Raw genomic sequence first — 17,845 nt, forward strand, 5'->3', positions numbered from 1 at the left:
TAAACTGTTTGCATCTATGCATAGTAACTTAAATGTTGAAATTCTTATGAAGGTCGAAATTTATCATCTGCCGTTTAGTTGCAACTTGTCATAAAACTTCGATGTCAAACTCAAAGTATGTAAATACAATGTATTTGTTAGCAAGTAAAGAATTAATACATGTATTTCGACAGATTCACTAAAATAAACAAGTGAAAAGCCACAGGTCGTCCAACACGATATAAACGGCTCGGTCTGATTGAGTCTGTTCATGGACGGTAGTGAAATGCAAGCAACCGTCCACGCCATCTAGCCCAGGGTTGAGCTGAACTCAACATTTACACATGTTATAAGTACCAGAAAATAATTTAGAGACATCTGCAGATGTATTCATACGGCGGTACACATGGAACCTTCAATGACGCACAAAAAGCACTTCCATGATACTGCCTTTAAAAGACAAAATTAAAAAGCAGGCACCATATCTATGGGGTGATAAAAGAATCCCCAAAGCTTTAAAAGCGGGAGTATTGGAACCACTCAAGCCGATATGTTCAAGCTGAAAAATTAAACAGTACACTAACACAACATAAATGTCGTGCTAAACGATCTGAAGAGGCTCTAATTGAAGGTACGGGGAGATTTTTAACGGCCGCCACCCGGCACAAACAATGCTGCTGTGATAATAAAATAAAAATTAAAGTAGAAAACCACAGGCCGCCCAACACGACATAAACGAAAATATTGCAGGCTCGGTTTAACTGAGCCTGTTCATGGACTAAAACGCGTTTAACGTTATCTTGGTGTAACACGGAATCTGTAAAACACGCTTGTCATAAGTGTCCATTTTTGCCAATTCTTGCATAAAAACTACTTTTTTCACTGGATCAGCCCATGTATTAACGGGAGAAAAATCGTGTGCAAACAAGGCAATTCACGTGCTGTTAATACCCGATTTTTATTTTTGAAATGCTTCGCCAGGGACATATGTATGTATTTCTGCGCAGACTGATATTTGGCATCTGCATCTTGTTTCTTCCATAATAACCTCTTCTTGTAGCATTATAGACACAATGTAATCCATAGTAAGTTTAGCTGTATCAGTTTCCAACCCCAAACGTACTGCCCCCATCAATGTACGCACTAGCTTCTCTTAAAGTTTACTCCCTTTACAAAGCGTCTGTTCAGTTATTGTAAATAACTGTGAATAAATAAGTATCGCGTGTAACTGGTGCTATTGCCCGTTTTTAGGTATTATATTAATGACTTTTGTTAGTATCAGTCGGTTTGTTTTTACCTGATTGTTCGCAGAATTCATATAATAAACCAGGAAAGCTAGTCACTAGCTTCGTACTCATCCGTACTCTGTTTGTTCGTACTCAAAATAATTCGAATGTAAAGTTGTTATTCTTAAAATAATTGTGTTCCTGTTTATCAAATTTTTAAGTTATATGCAAAATTATGTGTAATCTAACGTTTGTAATAACTAAAAATAAAAATAAGATGCTCAAAAACCTCCAAATCACGCTTTTAGTAGTGTTGTTGTTATGTCTGCCCCGGTTATGGATATTTAAAACATGTTTACCGTTTCCAAGAACAACAAGAATGGTAAATAAAAAATGTACCGGAATCGTCAAGTCATCACATATGAAAACAATGCATTTAGTCGTCGTGTAATGTTTTTTTATGCAAGAATAGCGACAATACACGTTTGTTTTGTGTATTAACGCCTGCAGAAGCCCTTGGGATAGCTTATGTTTGTGACCTCGACCTTCGGTCTCGGTCACAAACAATCCCGCGGGCTTCTGCAGACGTTAATACACAAAAAAAACGTGTATTATCCCTACAGAATTACACTGCCTATCAAACATTTGATTTAACTGAAGCTGTTACCGTCAAAAATCTAACTTGGCTGTCAGAATGTTTTGTATATCTCTACAATAGATGAATATGTTCCTGTTACACAGCCAACCAGTCCTAGGATAATTATAAATCCGTTTTTCATATAAACTGTCTTACTGCAGTCAAACGTGATAAGTTCTATAACAGCCGGAAGTATGAGTGCAATGAAGGAGCTTTCACAAGCTCCTATCAGAGCGATAAGTAAATCTAGGTGTGGTACCAGTGTTGATAGTCCACCTGAAATAACAGAATACAGTAAGATAACTTGTGCAAGAAATGTGATTCTTTAATATGGGTGGATGAGTGTACATGTCAATAAAACATGTACTAATCATGCTGATCTTTAAGTTAGTGAAATCCCTAATCATTTAAAATTGTTGCTTCGTTTAAGTAACTTTTTCGTGATAAATTTCGGTATAGTGTTACTGTTATAGTAATTGATACCGCATACCAGGAGGCAATATTGGAAATAAGTTTCATGTTTATTATGCATTCTTGAAATGTCACCTTCTAAAAGTAATACTATTGTTATATATATTATTTCTTATGCTCCTTGTAATAACAGATTACAATAAAAACATGACAAACAGAAAAACTGCAATTGCTAGGAAGGATTTTTACGTACATTTATCAGAGCAATAAATGGATCTAGATGTGGTATCAATGTTGATAATCTAAACGACTTCATTCTTTTTTTTTTCGTAATGTCAATCTATGTATATTTGTAAAACTTTGTAATTTAGAAATATACTTACATATTAAAAGAACTAGGAACAGTCTGATGAAGTATTCTGTATACGCTGGTATTGATGTTGAACCAATTTTTCTCTTTTTGTCAACAAAATGCCAGATGATTTCTATTGGTACATAAAACTGTATTCCGTATGTAAGAAATACAGAAGATGCAAAAATCAACTTGACGGAGAGGTACAGCCTGCAAAATAACACATCATGAAAATATTACTTAAAATCTCCGTAGACCTCTTCGGTAGCCTAGTGGTAGAGCGCCCGCTTCGAGTGCGGGAGGTCGTGGGTTCGATCCCTGACCGCGTCATACCAAAGACGTAAAAATGGTACTAGTAGCTTCCTCGCTTGGCGCTCAGCGGTAAGAGGATAAGGACTGGTCACTGTGTGGTCAGCCTGGTGTCAGTATAATGTGACTGGATAGGGAATCATGTCACGTGTCTACGGCGTGATATTCCAGTGAGGCAGCGCTATAAAGTTGGTAACTGTGCTCACTGCTACAAGTAGACACCGTCGTTTATATGACTGAAAAAAAAACTGTTGAAAAAGACGCTGAACCCGAACACGCACACACACTAAAACCTTCGTTACATAAATTACATTAAGATTCCAATCAGAATTTTTAATTTTTAATAACTTTTTTGCTCATTTATGGATTTTCAAAATTCAAAAAGATTTGAAATACTAACAATCTTCATATTTTTGTATCCAAATATCTTTTTTCAATGAATAACCGTTTTAAATGACATATAATTTTAAAAGCGGCGTAGTGATTTTCACAACCTTTAGAAAAACAGTGTAAGTTAAGCGTTTATAATTAATCCATTTTATTTCGAAATAACAATTAAAAGTAATCAATAAATTGCTTGTTTTATAACCTTTCCATTGATCAAAAAATTATTTATGTAATTTGTGTTTTAAGAAAGTTTAGACCGTTATAAAAAACATCACTGTTTACAAAAAACATGGACGGTCGGCTTCTGCCCACCCGATCACTGTCTTATCAGTTCTAAAAATAGAATTTGTATACAAACACGATCTCTCCTATAGTGAACTGTCGCAATGTACCATTAGCAACAGTAAATAATTTGCGGGGTGCAATGTATTTTACATCAATTTCTAATGTCTCGCTTGGTAAAATGTATGTCTCGCTCGGTAAAATGTAGTACACTAGTTAGGCCGTGAAGTGTCGCAGGTACATGTATTACACTTACACATTATTGAACAAGTATTGCTATGTAAAATGTACTATAAATACCAGCCCATGATGTGTCGTGAGTTACATTGTATTACAGTTTGTGAAGTCCCGCGGGTTACCTTATTAAGACATCTGAAGTAACACTTTTTATTGCCAGTAGCTTAAAAATAACATACATTGCGCCAACAGTTTCAATGCAGGTACAAAGTTAAGAGGCATTTAATTGTGATTCAGCTATTTGACGAGACAGTATGAAAAGAATGATTCCCTCTATCTAAGCTCGAACACACACCGCTGACCAAATACTCAGTTGTATAAAAAAATCAAATAGGTTCTCTAAAAGTGTTTCAACATCCCAATGTACTCATTTGATTAAATTTATTAGAAAAGAGACTGTAAATGAAATTATGCCTCGCTGAGTTCATGTTTCAACACACGTCACTAAAAAATTGTTAGCATGAAATAAAATAAAACCAATGGATAGGGCCAATCCAAGGTATCGGAACACCAACGCGGTCAATGAGATAAAAACAAAGCTTTTAAGGCACGTCTAGGTCACAGTTCAAGACTGTCCCTTGTAAGGGGACTTCTTACATGAAAGTTTACTTTGCTATACTAACCACTGATCATTCGGTAAGTTGAGTGTTATGCTGCCCTTTGTTTCATTTCCATATTTCAGGTAACCATAGAAACCAACAGCATTATCAAGGGCTATAACTATAGTCAGTCCGAGATTAAGTACTCCAGCCTTTCCAAGAAACGCATCTTGCTCTTTCATTTTCTTATAAAGTGGCAAAACCTGGAAAACAACAGTAGTACCTTCTATTCATGAATTGTATTTGCTTGATATTTCTATGTATTATTCCAAATAAGTAAAAATAACTTTAACTCGTTAATGAAAACTGAACTCTTTTACGATTACATATATTTTTCATAAAAATGTTTTCAAAGTTATGTGATAATAAAAAAACTTGCGTTTTTCTACAAAACTTTAAACTTGAATGGCAATTAATATCAACATAAGGCTCTCTATGGCAATTATACAAACCATGCTTCCTGTACGAAAGACGCATTTTAACAGATAATGTTATATTGATAGCACCTATTACAGTGGGAATAACTAATAAGGATTCAATTGATCATTTTTTTGGAAACAATTTAAGGCAGCGTATTTAATAGTCTCTTAAATATCAAAGAATATTAAATGATGTGTTCAGCTAGTTTTCATTTATTTTCTGAGAGACAGACCTATGTTGGCACTTAAGGATTATTTACCATTGTGTGAGATTTCAAATGTATTTTTTGACAATTGCCTTGAAAATCGTCATATGAAAAGTTAAGATTTTCATGGAAGAACATATTCTAGGTTACAACAAGAATAAACAAGTTGTAGGAAGATTCAAAAGTCAATGTTTAAAACTAATAGGGAAATTTTGAGAAATACAAGACGTTTTTAGATATTGTAAACATATGGTATCAAAAATGAACATTTGTTCTCGTTAGATTAACTTACTAAAATAAAAAGCACATGACGGTTGTAGATTTACTTTTATAATACTTTACTACATAATGCAACCCAAGACTTTCATACAAAATACATTAAAATGAAAGCCACCGACCTACATATACCAATATAGTTGTGTGCGATACAATATCATGCCCAAGTTCTTTAAATGTGCAATAGTGATATTGGCTATCGGTTTCAAACACATTTCGAAGAAAATGAACGTTGAAACATCCCTTATAACCTGTCGCTTAATAATAAAGAACATCCAGTCTTAGCGATTGATTATTTATGGTGAGTTTACTTTCTGCAATTTACGTTGTTGTGGTTAAGTCACAGCATACTTTTTTGCAAGGGTAAACTTATGTTTTATGAAAGAGAGGCTGGGATTTCTTATCCTGTGAAAAACATTTCACTGCTTAGTGTTTTTGCACGCCACATTCTTACCAATCCGATACCTTCAAATGCAAACAAAACTTGTCCAAAGAAAAGCGGTATATCCCCTGCTTTAGCCACAGAAGGTCGGGTCCTGGTATCTGGAAGGTCCTGCCATAAGTTCACAAAAACCAGTATAAATCCAAACAAATTAAGCACGTTTGCAATAGCTGAAAATGGTGCCAGAATTTTCAGGCTTTTCACCATTGAGTAGGGAACCAGCATCGCTGTTACCATGACGATGTACAGTTTCGTGTCTAGTAATATTGGTGCTGCGTATTGTACAACCTAAATAAGATCGTTTAATTAAGTAAAATAACAAATGAGGCGCTGTAAAAATGCAAAGATAAAGAACTATGTTATTTTGATCAAAACGGTTACCAGTTAATTAACAGTCTTCAAAGAGAACATGCAGAGGAAATACCATTGGCTTAATTGCGTTATCATTAGACATGTAGCCGTAGAGTGTAAGATTTGACTTCTAATTAAGCACTTGGTTGAAAAGATTTGAGTTAACGAAATATATTGTATCATAAAGTTTAGGCGATACCTGACATCTGAAATAAATGGTAGGTATGTAGCTATGGTAGTAATATTACCTGTCTTACATTTTCAGCGATGAAAACTGTATATGTACAACAGAATCCAAGTTGTGTGGTTACCAGAAAGATATTCACCATCCTCCTAGACGGAAAAAAGATAATACATATTCATAGCATAAATAAATTGTTCCTTAAATTCTCAATCATACAGAGATAGACCCTAAAATTTTCAATGATAGTAATACATTAAATAAAATCTAGAAATTGATTTCCAAGTCCTTGAAATAACCAAAAATGATTTCACAAATGTGAAGTTTATGATAGTTTTGTTAATATCAATAACAGAAGTTTTAATTTTTAATGTAAAGTTGTGATCCACAAGGAATGACAACTCTTGCCTTGGGCTAATACTTATAAGCAGAGATATCTATTAGTTTACTTCCCTTGCAATTACACAATTGAATGGAAAATGAATCACTGTTTTAGGCACAATATCATACTTTTTGCACAATAAAAACATTAAGGATTTATTCATTTGTGTTTGATTTACCCCTCAAAACATGGTTCCTATGATTCTGTCAACTTGCACATGGTAATAATTAACTTTTAACAAGCCAATAATAAAATGAAGTACCAGTAAGTAACTAATAGTGCAGATAATACAGTTTTGCTTGTATCAAAATGTCACAATAGAAGCACTTTTGTAATACAGAACACATGGTAGGATTAGTAAAGGTGCAATTATATTGATCTCTATTTCCTATGCCTAAATCATACAGTGAAAAGAAAATACGATTTTATTGACACGGACCTTAACTTAATTTTTATCCGAGGTTCAAAACAAAACACAAGTTAAATTAAACTTATACATAGGATATTTATAGGCAAACATTTTCAATGCCATTTTTATCAGATTTATGAACGTTTAAATTAAACCAATTCTACATGACACATTTTGTCACAGTGGTGAGTGATTTTATTATTATGGCTTGTGTCAAACATGCAAATTAAAAAGCACAACCTACAACAAAACATCATAACCAACTATTTCTGAGTGGAAGAATTTCGTAGAATAATATATGCACTGCTATTTTGTTTTCGTTTTTCTTTCAAAAGGCTCTAATTTATTACAAAACAATGCAAAATAGAATTTCATTGTTTTCCAGCCTATTGTTCATGCTGGGAAAATTAAGAAGGCAGATTTAAATACCGTGCAAATCTGCTCCAGTTCCTTAGCCAATCCTTCCTTGTTTTAAAAGCTGTTTCCATTACGCTTGCATAGTCTAGATGTTGGCTCTTTGTTCTACATAATCAAAATCGCAGAAGAATTATTTTTATAATATCAGATATCACTCTTATTTCATATTTAATTCAGTTGTTCTTGTGAGTTTGAACAGTCAGCATCATGCCGCCAAGACGAAAAAAAGGGTGGGATGGGGGCTTTTGCTACTAGCGCTGCAAGTAAGAAGAATGCAAAGCCTCTTTCACTAGCAATGTCTTCGGACGAAGAAGAACACCAGGAGGAAGAGCACATCCGAGAAGTAACGCACCATGTGACACCCCCTGAAGACCCTAAGCACCCTGAAAACCCCAATGAGGACGGTCCGACCATAGCAAAGAGAGGGCAGAAGCAGAGAAAGGATTGCAGGATCCTCGGCCGGGCGGTTGAGGATAGACTGGTGGAGCTTTTCCGCGAAAACGAACTGCTGTGGAACTCACAGAAGACAGATTACAGGAACAAGGCGAAGAGGCAACGGATACTCGAGGTCAAGGCCACAGAACTGCCTCCTTAGTCTTTCTGGATCTTCCATAGTAGGTGCTCTCTACGGTAGCCTAAAATCAAATGAACCTTGCTAACAAAGCATCGGTTTATATACCCATATGCATGGACGTTCGGGAAACGCTCGAATGACGCTCAATGGACGCCAAGGGACGTTCGTTTGACTTTAGTCACACGCTGCGTGCGCTAGGGGACCGTTCAGCGGTCGTTGACAGGTCGCCAGTGAGTCGTTCACTGCAAAGCAAACGATTAGTAACAACCAAGTAACGCTAGAGTAACGACTGACTAACGATAACCGAACGCGTGCAACGCCCGGCGAACGTTAGTAAAACGTTCCACGAACGTTCTTTAACGTTCTTCAGCGTTTAAAATTAAACGTTGAAGAACGCTGGTCTCTGTGAGAACTTTTGTGCATGTTCAAATTATTTTTTCCGGACCAGCGTTCTCCGCCGATTCCCGGCGATCACCGACGTTCACTAGCGTTCACACAACGCTCTTCTGGCGCTATCCCAGCGACCATGGGCGACTACCAACGTTTCCTCAAACGTCACAGAACGCTGACCAGAACGTCATGGTGTGACGGCCCCATAAAGAAAAACTTATCACTGACAGATGTATTCTAACTGTTAGTTAACCGAGTAGCAACTTCTTTTATATTTTTTGTTGACCACGAGGTAATCAACCAAACTGCGGGCAGTTTTGATGTGTAAAACGTTCGACAGTTCACTGAGAGGTTTAGAGAATTTACCCGTCAAGCTTCCAAAAACTTCTTTCGAAATATTGCGTTAACCCTTCCCTATAGACATGTACGTATAAAAGCATTTGCAGAGATATGTAATTGGGTATCGACAATGGTTAACACGTTTTAACAGACTGGAATTTGCTGTTAGAAAGCGGTCCAATATTGTTCAATACAGGTATTATATTCTCTACCATTTGAGTGTTTTTATGTGTAAAATGTTTCTCCAGTACTTCTATAGAATCATGAAGGTTCTAGAAACGGTATTATACTGTAAGCTATGTGGTTACAGTATTCCCGTAATATTACAACATTTTTTTCCCGACAGAAATAATATTTACATTCGATATTTTGTTGTTTCCAGAACCACAAACGAAGTGTTTTACCTTTTACGAAGTTCGTTTCCTGATAGAACGAGTATGTGCATACAGTGAGTACAGATGATTCCTATAAGAGTCACCACTCCCAGGCTGAGCTTGAATCAATAAGAAATATATGATGTTAAATATAGTTTCATAATTGTCTCATGCTTACATAAATATTGAACTTTCAAAGTTACGACGAGAATACCGTTTTCGGATTTTTATGCCTACTTATTCGCGCCATTTCGTTTTCGTTCGTCGCAGCGACACAACTAAAAAAATAAAATAAATTAAAAAAATAAACAACGTTTGGCGGGGCGCCATGACGACGTTTGGGTGAGGCAGAGCTTGGCGCGGCGCCATAACAACCTTTGCCGCTGTGTCGCTGCGACAAAGTAAAATAACGATATGGCACAAGTCAGCCACCATAGGGTCTACATCGTAAAATTGGTCAGTTAACTATATTAAAGATTTTGATTTGGTGACAATTTCATCATTCTTTTTATAGGAGTTCTCACTTATCTTTGAAAGTACATTTTTATGAATATAACTAGATCTACAGTGTTAACATAACTATCATTGTTAACTCAACTTAGTTCGTTAGTAATTGACATTAGAAGCTGTACATGGGATCGGCAGATATGATATCCATGTTACTTGTTACTGTTTCTAATTCAGATCACGACACAGGTGGCTGATACAAGCATATGTCTGTACTGCTTCGAGCCTGACGTTGTAATATAGTCAATAGTGAAGAAAATATAAAGCTTGGTTTTGCTTGTTTTGCTTTTGTTTCAGCCGTGATACAAACACATCTAGTCACTACATAGATGAATGTTTCGTATCACATTTTCCAAATTTACAGTGATATTGTGAAACATGATCCAATACCAAATGTCTTACAAAGTTTCATCAAGAAATGTTCAGTTTTAAGAAAGATACGGACAGTTTACTGAGGTCACCCCCTGTCGATTTATATGCCCAGACTCAGTCCCTGTCGTCGTCAGATTGCAATTTTTCGTAAATATTTTAGTTGTCTGCTTTTGATTTGACTTGGAAGCTGAAATACGATTCATTCCGTAAAAAATAGAAATAAGGTCTAATAATTTTGATCATTCTCTAACATTACAGAGATAAAAATGATCCATTTTGTCCAAAAAGCTCAGATAAAAATGGGCACACCTGTTAAAAAAAAAGAGGCCCAATTTAAAAAAAATCAAATTTCACGCTTATTTTTGCACGAAAACGTCTTTCTACATCATTTACAACAGATTTGTGGCCATTTACATTACCTGTGATGACTTCCGACGAAAGTCATGTTTTAGCTCTATTATAGGTTAGAGACCACCAATTGTTTTCCCATAGACTTACATTGTAACATTATGGCGTGTACGGCCTCCCATACATCGAAACATGTATATCTAATCAAAAGTTTTTCAAGAACTATCTTAGTTCTACCAAAATATCGGACGAAAAACATATGAATAGTGATACTTTATTTAAGTAATTTTCGTGTGAATGAGATGACCCCCTGTTTACATCATTGACATGGCGAGAGAAATTCGTTTGATAAAACTTTTTTAAATACACATAAAATGTAGCAAATTTTGTCAAAATGTATAATACTGTAAATGCAGTGAAAAAATATCAATTTTGAAAAAATAATCACATCCTGGGTTTGTTTACATGACTGACCAATCAGAACGCACAGACGTTACCTTATTCCCAGGTATACACTTACCTCATTCCCAGTAAGTTCCCTGTACCGTTTTGAATTGGTGGTCTCTGACCTACAGTTAAAGACGAAGGACATACCCATAATCCACCGTTTTTGTATGCAACTGGAAGTGCTAATATTCCTACACCCGTATTTCCTTTCAATAGATGCATAAGACATTCTGTATTCCTGGAAACATAATTTAGAATACAAAAAAATGGCATTTTCTTATAATTTCTTATAGTATGATCAGTAGTTGTTTTAAATTCATGAAAGCAAATGGAAGATATAAAATAAAACTTTACAGAATGTCCGATCACTTATCGACTTTTGAACATGTCGAACAGCCCTCAACCCAAACATTTTACAGTGTTTCCTGTTGAACAGAACTGTATCACAGATTTTCTAAACATTGGTTTCAGTTTTATGACCCAGCATATAAAAGTATAAAATAATTTGAAGAAAAATATTAATATTCTTTCACATTGTAGGAAGACTTCTGGATTCGTTTGGTAAAACATTTTTATTTCCTTTAGTGACTTATATTTTTGTAGTCATATAGTAGTGTTTTCAATATATTGCAAGTAAAAATATGTGAACTTATACGTATTATTCTTGAACAAACGTATATTAAACTATATATAGCTTTTAGAACTCAAGACGAACTTGGGTGAACTTTTCAAACTTACGTCGTGGTAGCCCCGACAACATCAACAGGAATTTCTCCAGATTTCACGACAACATGACTTCCGGAGGCTGTATGGATATCATATACAACGTCATCGCTAGTAGTCCTGTCTTCGAATTTAAACTGACGATCTGTTTTAGAAGTGACATAACTCCTCACGTGACCTGAATCTGTTTCACTTTGAGATGTTAACAGTGCCGTAGTGTCCGCATCGTTTCCCGAGAACAGTTCCGATTCTTGTTGTGGCATGCTTTTGCTATATTATCTTATTTGTTTTATCAAAGAATTTGGATCCATTTGAAACAAAGAAATTTAAATTTACATTAGTGTAAGTTGTTTCGATACAGTTTTCTAACCTGGTCACCGTAATGGGTACTTGTCAGTAATTTTCCATTGTATGAAAGTATGACTTTGATTATGACACAGTTGTCGTGTGCCTGCATTTGATTACCAGCAAAACTATATGACATGATTGTGTACTAACATCTGACACAGCTATAGGTTACAAAATAGTTCTACTGTCTAGTATACATTACCAAAGTATTGAACAAGTCACACTGAGACCTTGCATTTTAACTGAAGAAGTGTTGTAATGATAATGCATTTATTTAGTACATGAACATGTTTGTATTTTAAAGTACACGTATGTGTCATTCGGAATGTGAAGTTTTAATTAGAAGTAAACGGGGATATAATTAGCGGTAGTAAAGTTGAAACATGATACTTTCTCTTTACAGTAGTTGATTTCTCTCTCTTGATGTATATACTTTCAGACTCATATGGTGGGTCTATTTTTGTATTGATTACAAAAACATTTGTAAATCAACAAAGAATCAACAGGTACTACAATAGAATGACGTCTGAAAATGGTATAAGTATATATATTTTAATCCTTACCCTGCTAAATTTCTATAGTGAACTTGTCCATCTTTCAGTTTGGATTGTACCATTAACTGTTAAAAGGGGTGCTTATCAAAAAGATATTGACTGAATAGCGAACAGTGCAGATCTTGATCAGACTGCATGGATGTGTAGGCTGATCATGGTCTGCACTAGTCGCAAAGGCAGAATCACTTGACGCCAACAGGCTAATTATTAAAGTGTCAGGCTCATATGGTAAGGTAGGTAGGGTCGGTTTAACGTGAAGAAAAGACATAAAGCAAAAGGAGCAAAGAAAGGTTTCAATGACAATAGAGCCGTGTTGCAACTGTGTTACACTTATGTACTGTGTTGATGCCGAAATAGATTTATTTATTCCCTGTCGCGCACAGACGCTACGTCCCGTAGACGTAGACATCCAACGGTAAAGTTTTCACAAGATATAACTTTTGAATTGTCAGACTTGCAAATAAAACTTAACTGATGCCTTTAAGCTGTAAAAATGTGTGTTAGCCAATTCAATGTAGCCACCAAAGCACAGCATACTTTAACTAATTCAATGGCAAAATCCCTAGTGTCAACCGTTGCAAAACATAGAACGAGTTTTTATGACTCAATACGTTTTATACAAGTTTAAGGAAGTTTGCAGTCTCTTAAAGGTTATTATTATTATTATTATTATTATTATTATTATACCAGATTTATATAGCGCCCTTTTCATGATCAATTTCACGTTCAAAGGCGCTTTACATAGTTCAAATGCAGCCACAAAGGGCGCATAATTCATCCTCTACTAGTACAGACACAGAGGGACAGAGTGAGACAAAGCCCCCACGACAGAGAGATCAAAAATCAGATACAGGCTTGTCCGGCTAACTTAGCCTAGCTCGTTGCGAATAGACAGCCTGGTTCTTTAACGTGCCCAGTGTATAGCACTGATACGCGCAAGGATTGCCTGGGTTCCTGACCAGTACACCTCTAGTTAGGTGGGAAACACTGAAAAGCGTTTCTGGAAATTCCCGAGTAGCTGCTGGGGATCGAACCCCCGACCTCAGGACTGGAAGGCCAGTGTGCAAACCACTGAGCTATCCGTTCACCAGACAAAGGTTAACAATATGAACATTCTAACACGGCAGCAATATGAAATACGGTCATTCAATGCAGTCTTTTACACGGCAGCATTATGAAATACGGCATTCAATGCAGTCTTTTACACGGCAGCAATATGAAATACGGTCATTCAATGCAGTCTTTTACACGGCAGCAATATGAAATACGGCATTCAATGCAGTCTTTTACATGGCAGCAATATGAAATACGGTCATTCAATGCAGTCTTTTACACGGCAGCAATATGAAATACGGCATTCAATGCAGTCTTTTACACGGCAGCAATATGAAATACGGCATTCAATGCAGTCTTTTACACGGTAGCAATATGAAATACGGCATTCAGTGCAGTCTCTAACACTGAATCAGTGCAGTTTCTAACACGATAGCAATATGAAATACGGTCATTCAAACGGTCATTCAATGCAGTTTCTAACACGGCAGCAATATAAAATACGGTCATTCAATGCAGTTTCTAACACGGCAGCAATATAAAGTACGGTCATTCAATGCAGTCCCTTATACGAGGTCATTCAATGCAGTCTCTAACACGGATGCAATATGAAATACGGTCATTCAAATGGTAATCAATGCAGTCTCTAACACGGCAGCAATATGAAATACGGTCATTCAATGCACTCTCTAACATGGCAGCAATATGAAATACGGTCACTCAGTGCAGTCTCTAATACGAGGTCATTCAATGCAGTCTCCAACACGGTAGCGATATGAAATACGGTCATTCAATGCAGTCTCTAACATGGCAGCAATATAAAATACGGTCATTCAATGCAGTCTCTTATACGAGGTCATTCAATGCAGTCTCTAACACGGATGCAATATGAAATACGGCCATACAATGCAGTCTCTAACACGGGAACTCATAATAAGTGTTCTTTGCCTTTGTATCCATGACACGCAACTTGAACACCAAGGTGTATATAATGAAATGAATGAATTAGCAAGCAGAAAAGTGCTATTCAAATATTCCAAATTTAATGCGAACACAATTCACCGTGTCCTAACGTTCAAAAGGAGTTTGGATATTTTTTTAATTATTCGAAAGTAAAGCCATAATCACTCCCAGGCATAATGTATCAACACAACCCGACATCATGCACATCAGCGGTCTGAAGGATTCCCCGGACATATCACCAGATAAATTCCCGTGTGAAGATTTTATGTCAAGTTAAGGCCTTTACGCGCGTTTTTTTTTCTTTTTCTCTTTTATTAGGTTGTTATATGTAATTGGACAGTATCTTGCCCTATTATGCTTTTTCTTACTCCGAGACAACTGGCCTTGACTCATTGTCAATCATATGTCAAAAAATGTATAAGTCTGAGTATTTAATTTTCAGATGGAGACCTTGCTGCTTATTTCATGTTATTATTTTGAATCGTTTTACACACAAACCTATATATTGTCAAAATCAATCCTAAGAAAGACAGTACTAAAAGTGCTGACTCTTTATTGCTTGATATACGGGATATAATAGATTCCGGCAACATGTATGCTACTATAGTGCCCGCGTACGGTCTGGGACGGTCTACGGGCCTTCGTTTTTGATGACTTTTGTAATAATTGCTTGCTATTCCTAGGCTATGTTTACGTTATAAAGAGTAATATATGACATTTAAAATTTGTAATTATGACTTTCGATATATGTTGTATGTGTCAATCAGTCTCTATTTTCTTTAGGCAAATTCACTTCCTTCTTATAATGTCGGGCACGCGCTCTTTCTATCTAAAATGACGTATTTTCATTCAAACACAGGTTACGTGTATAGTGTGTTTATTAGTACAGAAAAAATAAATATTCAAACTTGATTTAACTTGCTAATTATTTGATTCTCATCAGATAAACAACAAATATATAACACTGTCATTCAAAGATAATAATATCCCGAAGCTGTCCGCTGTAGTAGTTCAGTTTGGAGAGCGATAGATAGAAGATCTAAAGATCTAAAGGTCCTTGCTGTGAGCCTGGGTTTCGGCGCGAACGGAACGTTCAGAGGCTGGCCTTTCACATTGATTAATTCAATGACTCTTTTAAACAAAAACAAACTTTGTAAACCTTTTGTGTGTGTGGGTGGGGTGAGGGGGGGGGGGGGGGGGGGGGGGGGGGGGGGGGGAAGAGAGATGGTAAGAAAGCTGTCGCTATCACTTAATCATTTAATATAGTATACACGATATTTGAATGTTTATTATTTCCTTTCATAGACATACTAGCGGTGACTAAACTGTAAAATATGAACGCTGTTACCCTTGTAGCCGCAGAAGAACACATTGACCTTAGCTGTCATCTAATTTAAAATTAAATATGGCGCTGATTTATTTAGCATGTAAATGAAATGTAGTTTCAAAGGACACTACAAAACATGCCAGCTCTAAAGTGTCTTCTGTACTCTTGGCTTCAGGAATTAAAATCGATGTTCTGTTATTTTCGTCAAAATATAAAGTGACGGGCTGCCTTTTTAAACGGTCTCGTTCTTCGTATAATTCAAGTCATTATTCACATTTGAGCATACAACGTATACACAATTTCATGAGGACTGAACTCTATACACTCATTTTCTATTGAATAGAACAGTGAAATTTAAATCGAAAGTTTTTAGGTTTAAGCCTGTTTTGTTCATATTCTTTTCATAGCATCAATAAAACATTTTCTTATAAATGCATGTACTGAAACAATCTGGCAATGAAACACTGAACAGCAGTTAACATTGCTGCGTTGGATTCATCTGATAAAGCAAATGTACCCTGACTTTACTCCTTGTATTCAAAGCTTACTATCTTTTTAGATTGACTGACGCTATATCAAAATCTATCTCAAAGTGTATATGCTTTTTTTCTTGGAGAACTGCATATCACCCTTATATATTTATATCAGTACTTCTCCATCTTATTTTACCCAGTTTATGATGGCATAAAAGTTAATTGAGTTTTATTACGGATTATCTGATTTTCGACAGTCTTTCTTTCTCGACCATGCATATTTAACAGCTAATATTCTTTTTCAAGAATAACGTAGAACCCGGTAACTTCACACAGGTGTTCCGAAAGGACACATCTGTTAAACCAGTTGATAAAAGTTTTCACAGGTTGTTCGTAAACAAAAATATTTGCGCAAAACTTTGGATTTTTGCTCGATTTTTCAAACTCAAGTAATTGTTAGCTAATATCTCCAAACATAACGATCGGTTCTGGCCCAGAAATTGTAAATGTAAGCCATGGTCATTCCTTGACCAAATTGTCAAGTTGATTTGCAAGAATTGGCTTCGTTTTAAGAGAAATAAATGAAAAACTTTTCCTACCGATTTACAGCTGGTTTACATTTCCAGCTGGGTTACATTTCCAGCGGGCGTCAGGATAGCCGGTTATCCAGTGTGATGTAATTGAAACGAAAATAAATAAATTTAACATAGTATTTGCTTCATTAAAATCAAACTTTCTGAAACATATCGCGCCGATTTCTGTTTATATCAGTATTTCTCTATCTTGACTTCTCAAGTTTATGATGGCATGTAATTTAATTAAGGTTTATGATACAGTAAAATCACATTTAAAGTCTAATTGTGTATTAGTTTTTGTAAAACTCTTTAAAACGGTATGTTACCAAAACCACGTGCAAACGTGCAGTATCAATGAAACCCATAGTTATCCATTGAAAATTTTAAAAAGCCTTCTTTTAAGCTCAAATCTAAACAAAATGGGTGATTTTATCCTAAGGATAAATATTTAAACTTTATGAAAGTTTATCAATGTATGTAAATAGTACAGGTTTTATCAGGTAAAGTATTACATTGACTAAAACGCTTGATGATGATATTATCTGGTAATAAATATTAGCTTGTCTAACTTGTCAGCCGGAATAGCTCAGTTGGGAGAGCGTTAGACTGAAGATCTAAAGGTCCCTGGTTCGATCCCGGGTTCCGGCGCGAACGCAACGTTCGGCGGCTGGCCTTTTTTGTGAAATATTCCAACCTTCAGAAGTAATGTGACAATCTTATTATTAAATATTGTGCTAAACATACCATTTTTATTGCCTTTAAAGTATACATAAAATAGGAAGTATTAAAATAACAATAGCTGTTTCAAATTTTGTTCACCGAGATCACATAGTCCGATGACCGACGAGTGATACCTTATCTTAAAGTAGTTTAAGAAAGCTGACATAAGGTTCACAGAGAGTATATAGGAAATTTGAAATAGGTTAATGTTTAGTCTTATTTACTTTCTTAGACATGCTGGCGATAAGTGCACTGT

The 17,845-nt window shown here is 35.8% G+C and overlaps 1 protein-coding gene and 1 non-coding gene across 3 annotated transcripts; one reads left to right on the forward strand and one right to left on the reverse strand.

The window, feature by feature from the left end:
- Positions 1 to 1,537: 1,537 nt before the first annotated feature.
- Positions 1,538 to 11,975, reverse strand: LOC123558744 (proton-coupled amino acid transporter 1-like). Of its 2 annotated transcripts, none has more exons than XM_045350610.2 (9): positions 11,592 to 11,975; positions 11,001 to 11,091; positions 9,210 to 9,298; positions 7,515 to 7,607; positions 6,362 to 6,446; positions 5,775 to 6,050; positions 4,444 to 4,622; positions 2,637 to 2,815; positions 1,538 to 2,118 (listed from the first exon to the last, which is right to left on the reverse strand). In XM_045350610.2, exons 1-9 carry the CDS (start codon positions 11,837 to 11,839, stop codon positions 1,895 to 1,897), a joined length of 1,464 nt encoding a protein of 487 aa, XP_045206545.2. In that variant the 5' UTR covers positions 11,840 to 11,975; the 3' UTR covers positions 1,538 to 1,894. The 2 variants fall into 2 exon arrangements, with proteins under 2 accessions (XP_045206545.2, XP_053398494.1); XM_053542519.1 differs by having other exon boundaries at positions 10,927 to 11,091; positions 11,592 to 11,637.
- Positions 11,976 to 17,444: 5,469 nt separating this feature from the next.
- Positions 17,445 to 17,517, forward strand: Trnaf-gaa (transfer RNA phenylalanine (anticodon GAA)). Its single transcript has one exon. It is a non-coding gene; the product is annotated as a tRNA-Phe (tRNA).
- Positions 17,518 to 17,845: the final 328 nt, after the last annotated feature.

Source organism: Mercenaria mercenaria, chromosome 5 (genome assembly GCF_021730395.1).
Source record: "Mercenaria mercenaria strain notata chromosome 5, MADL_Memer_1, whole genome shotgun sequence".
Taxonomy (NCBI): Eukaryota; Metazoa; Mollusca; class Bivalvia; order Venerida; family Veneridae; genus Mercenaria; species Mercenaria mercenaria.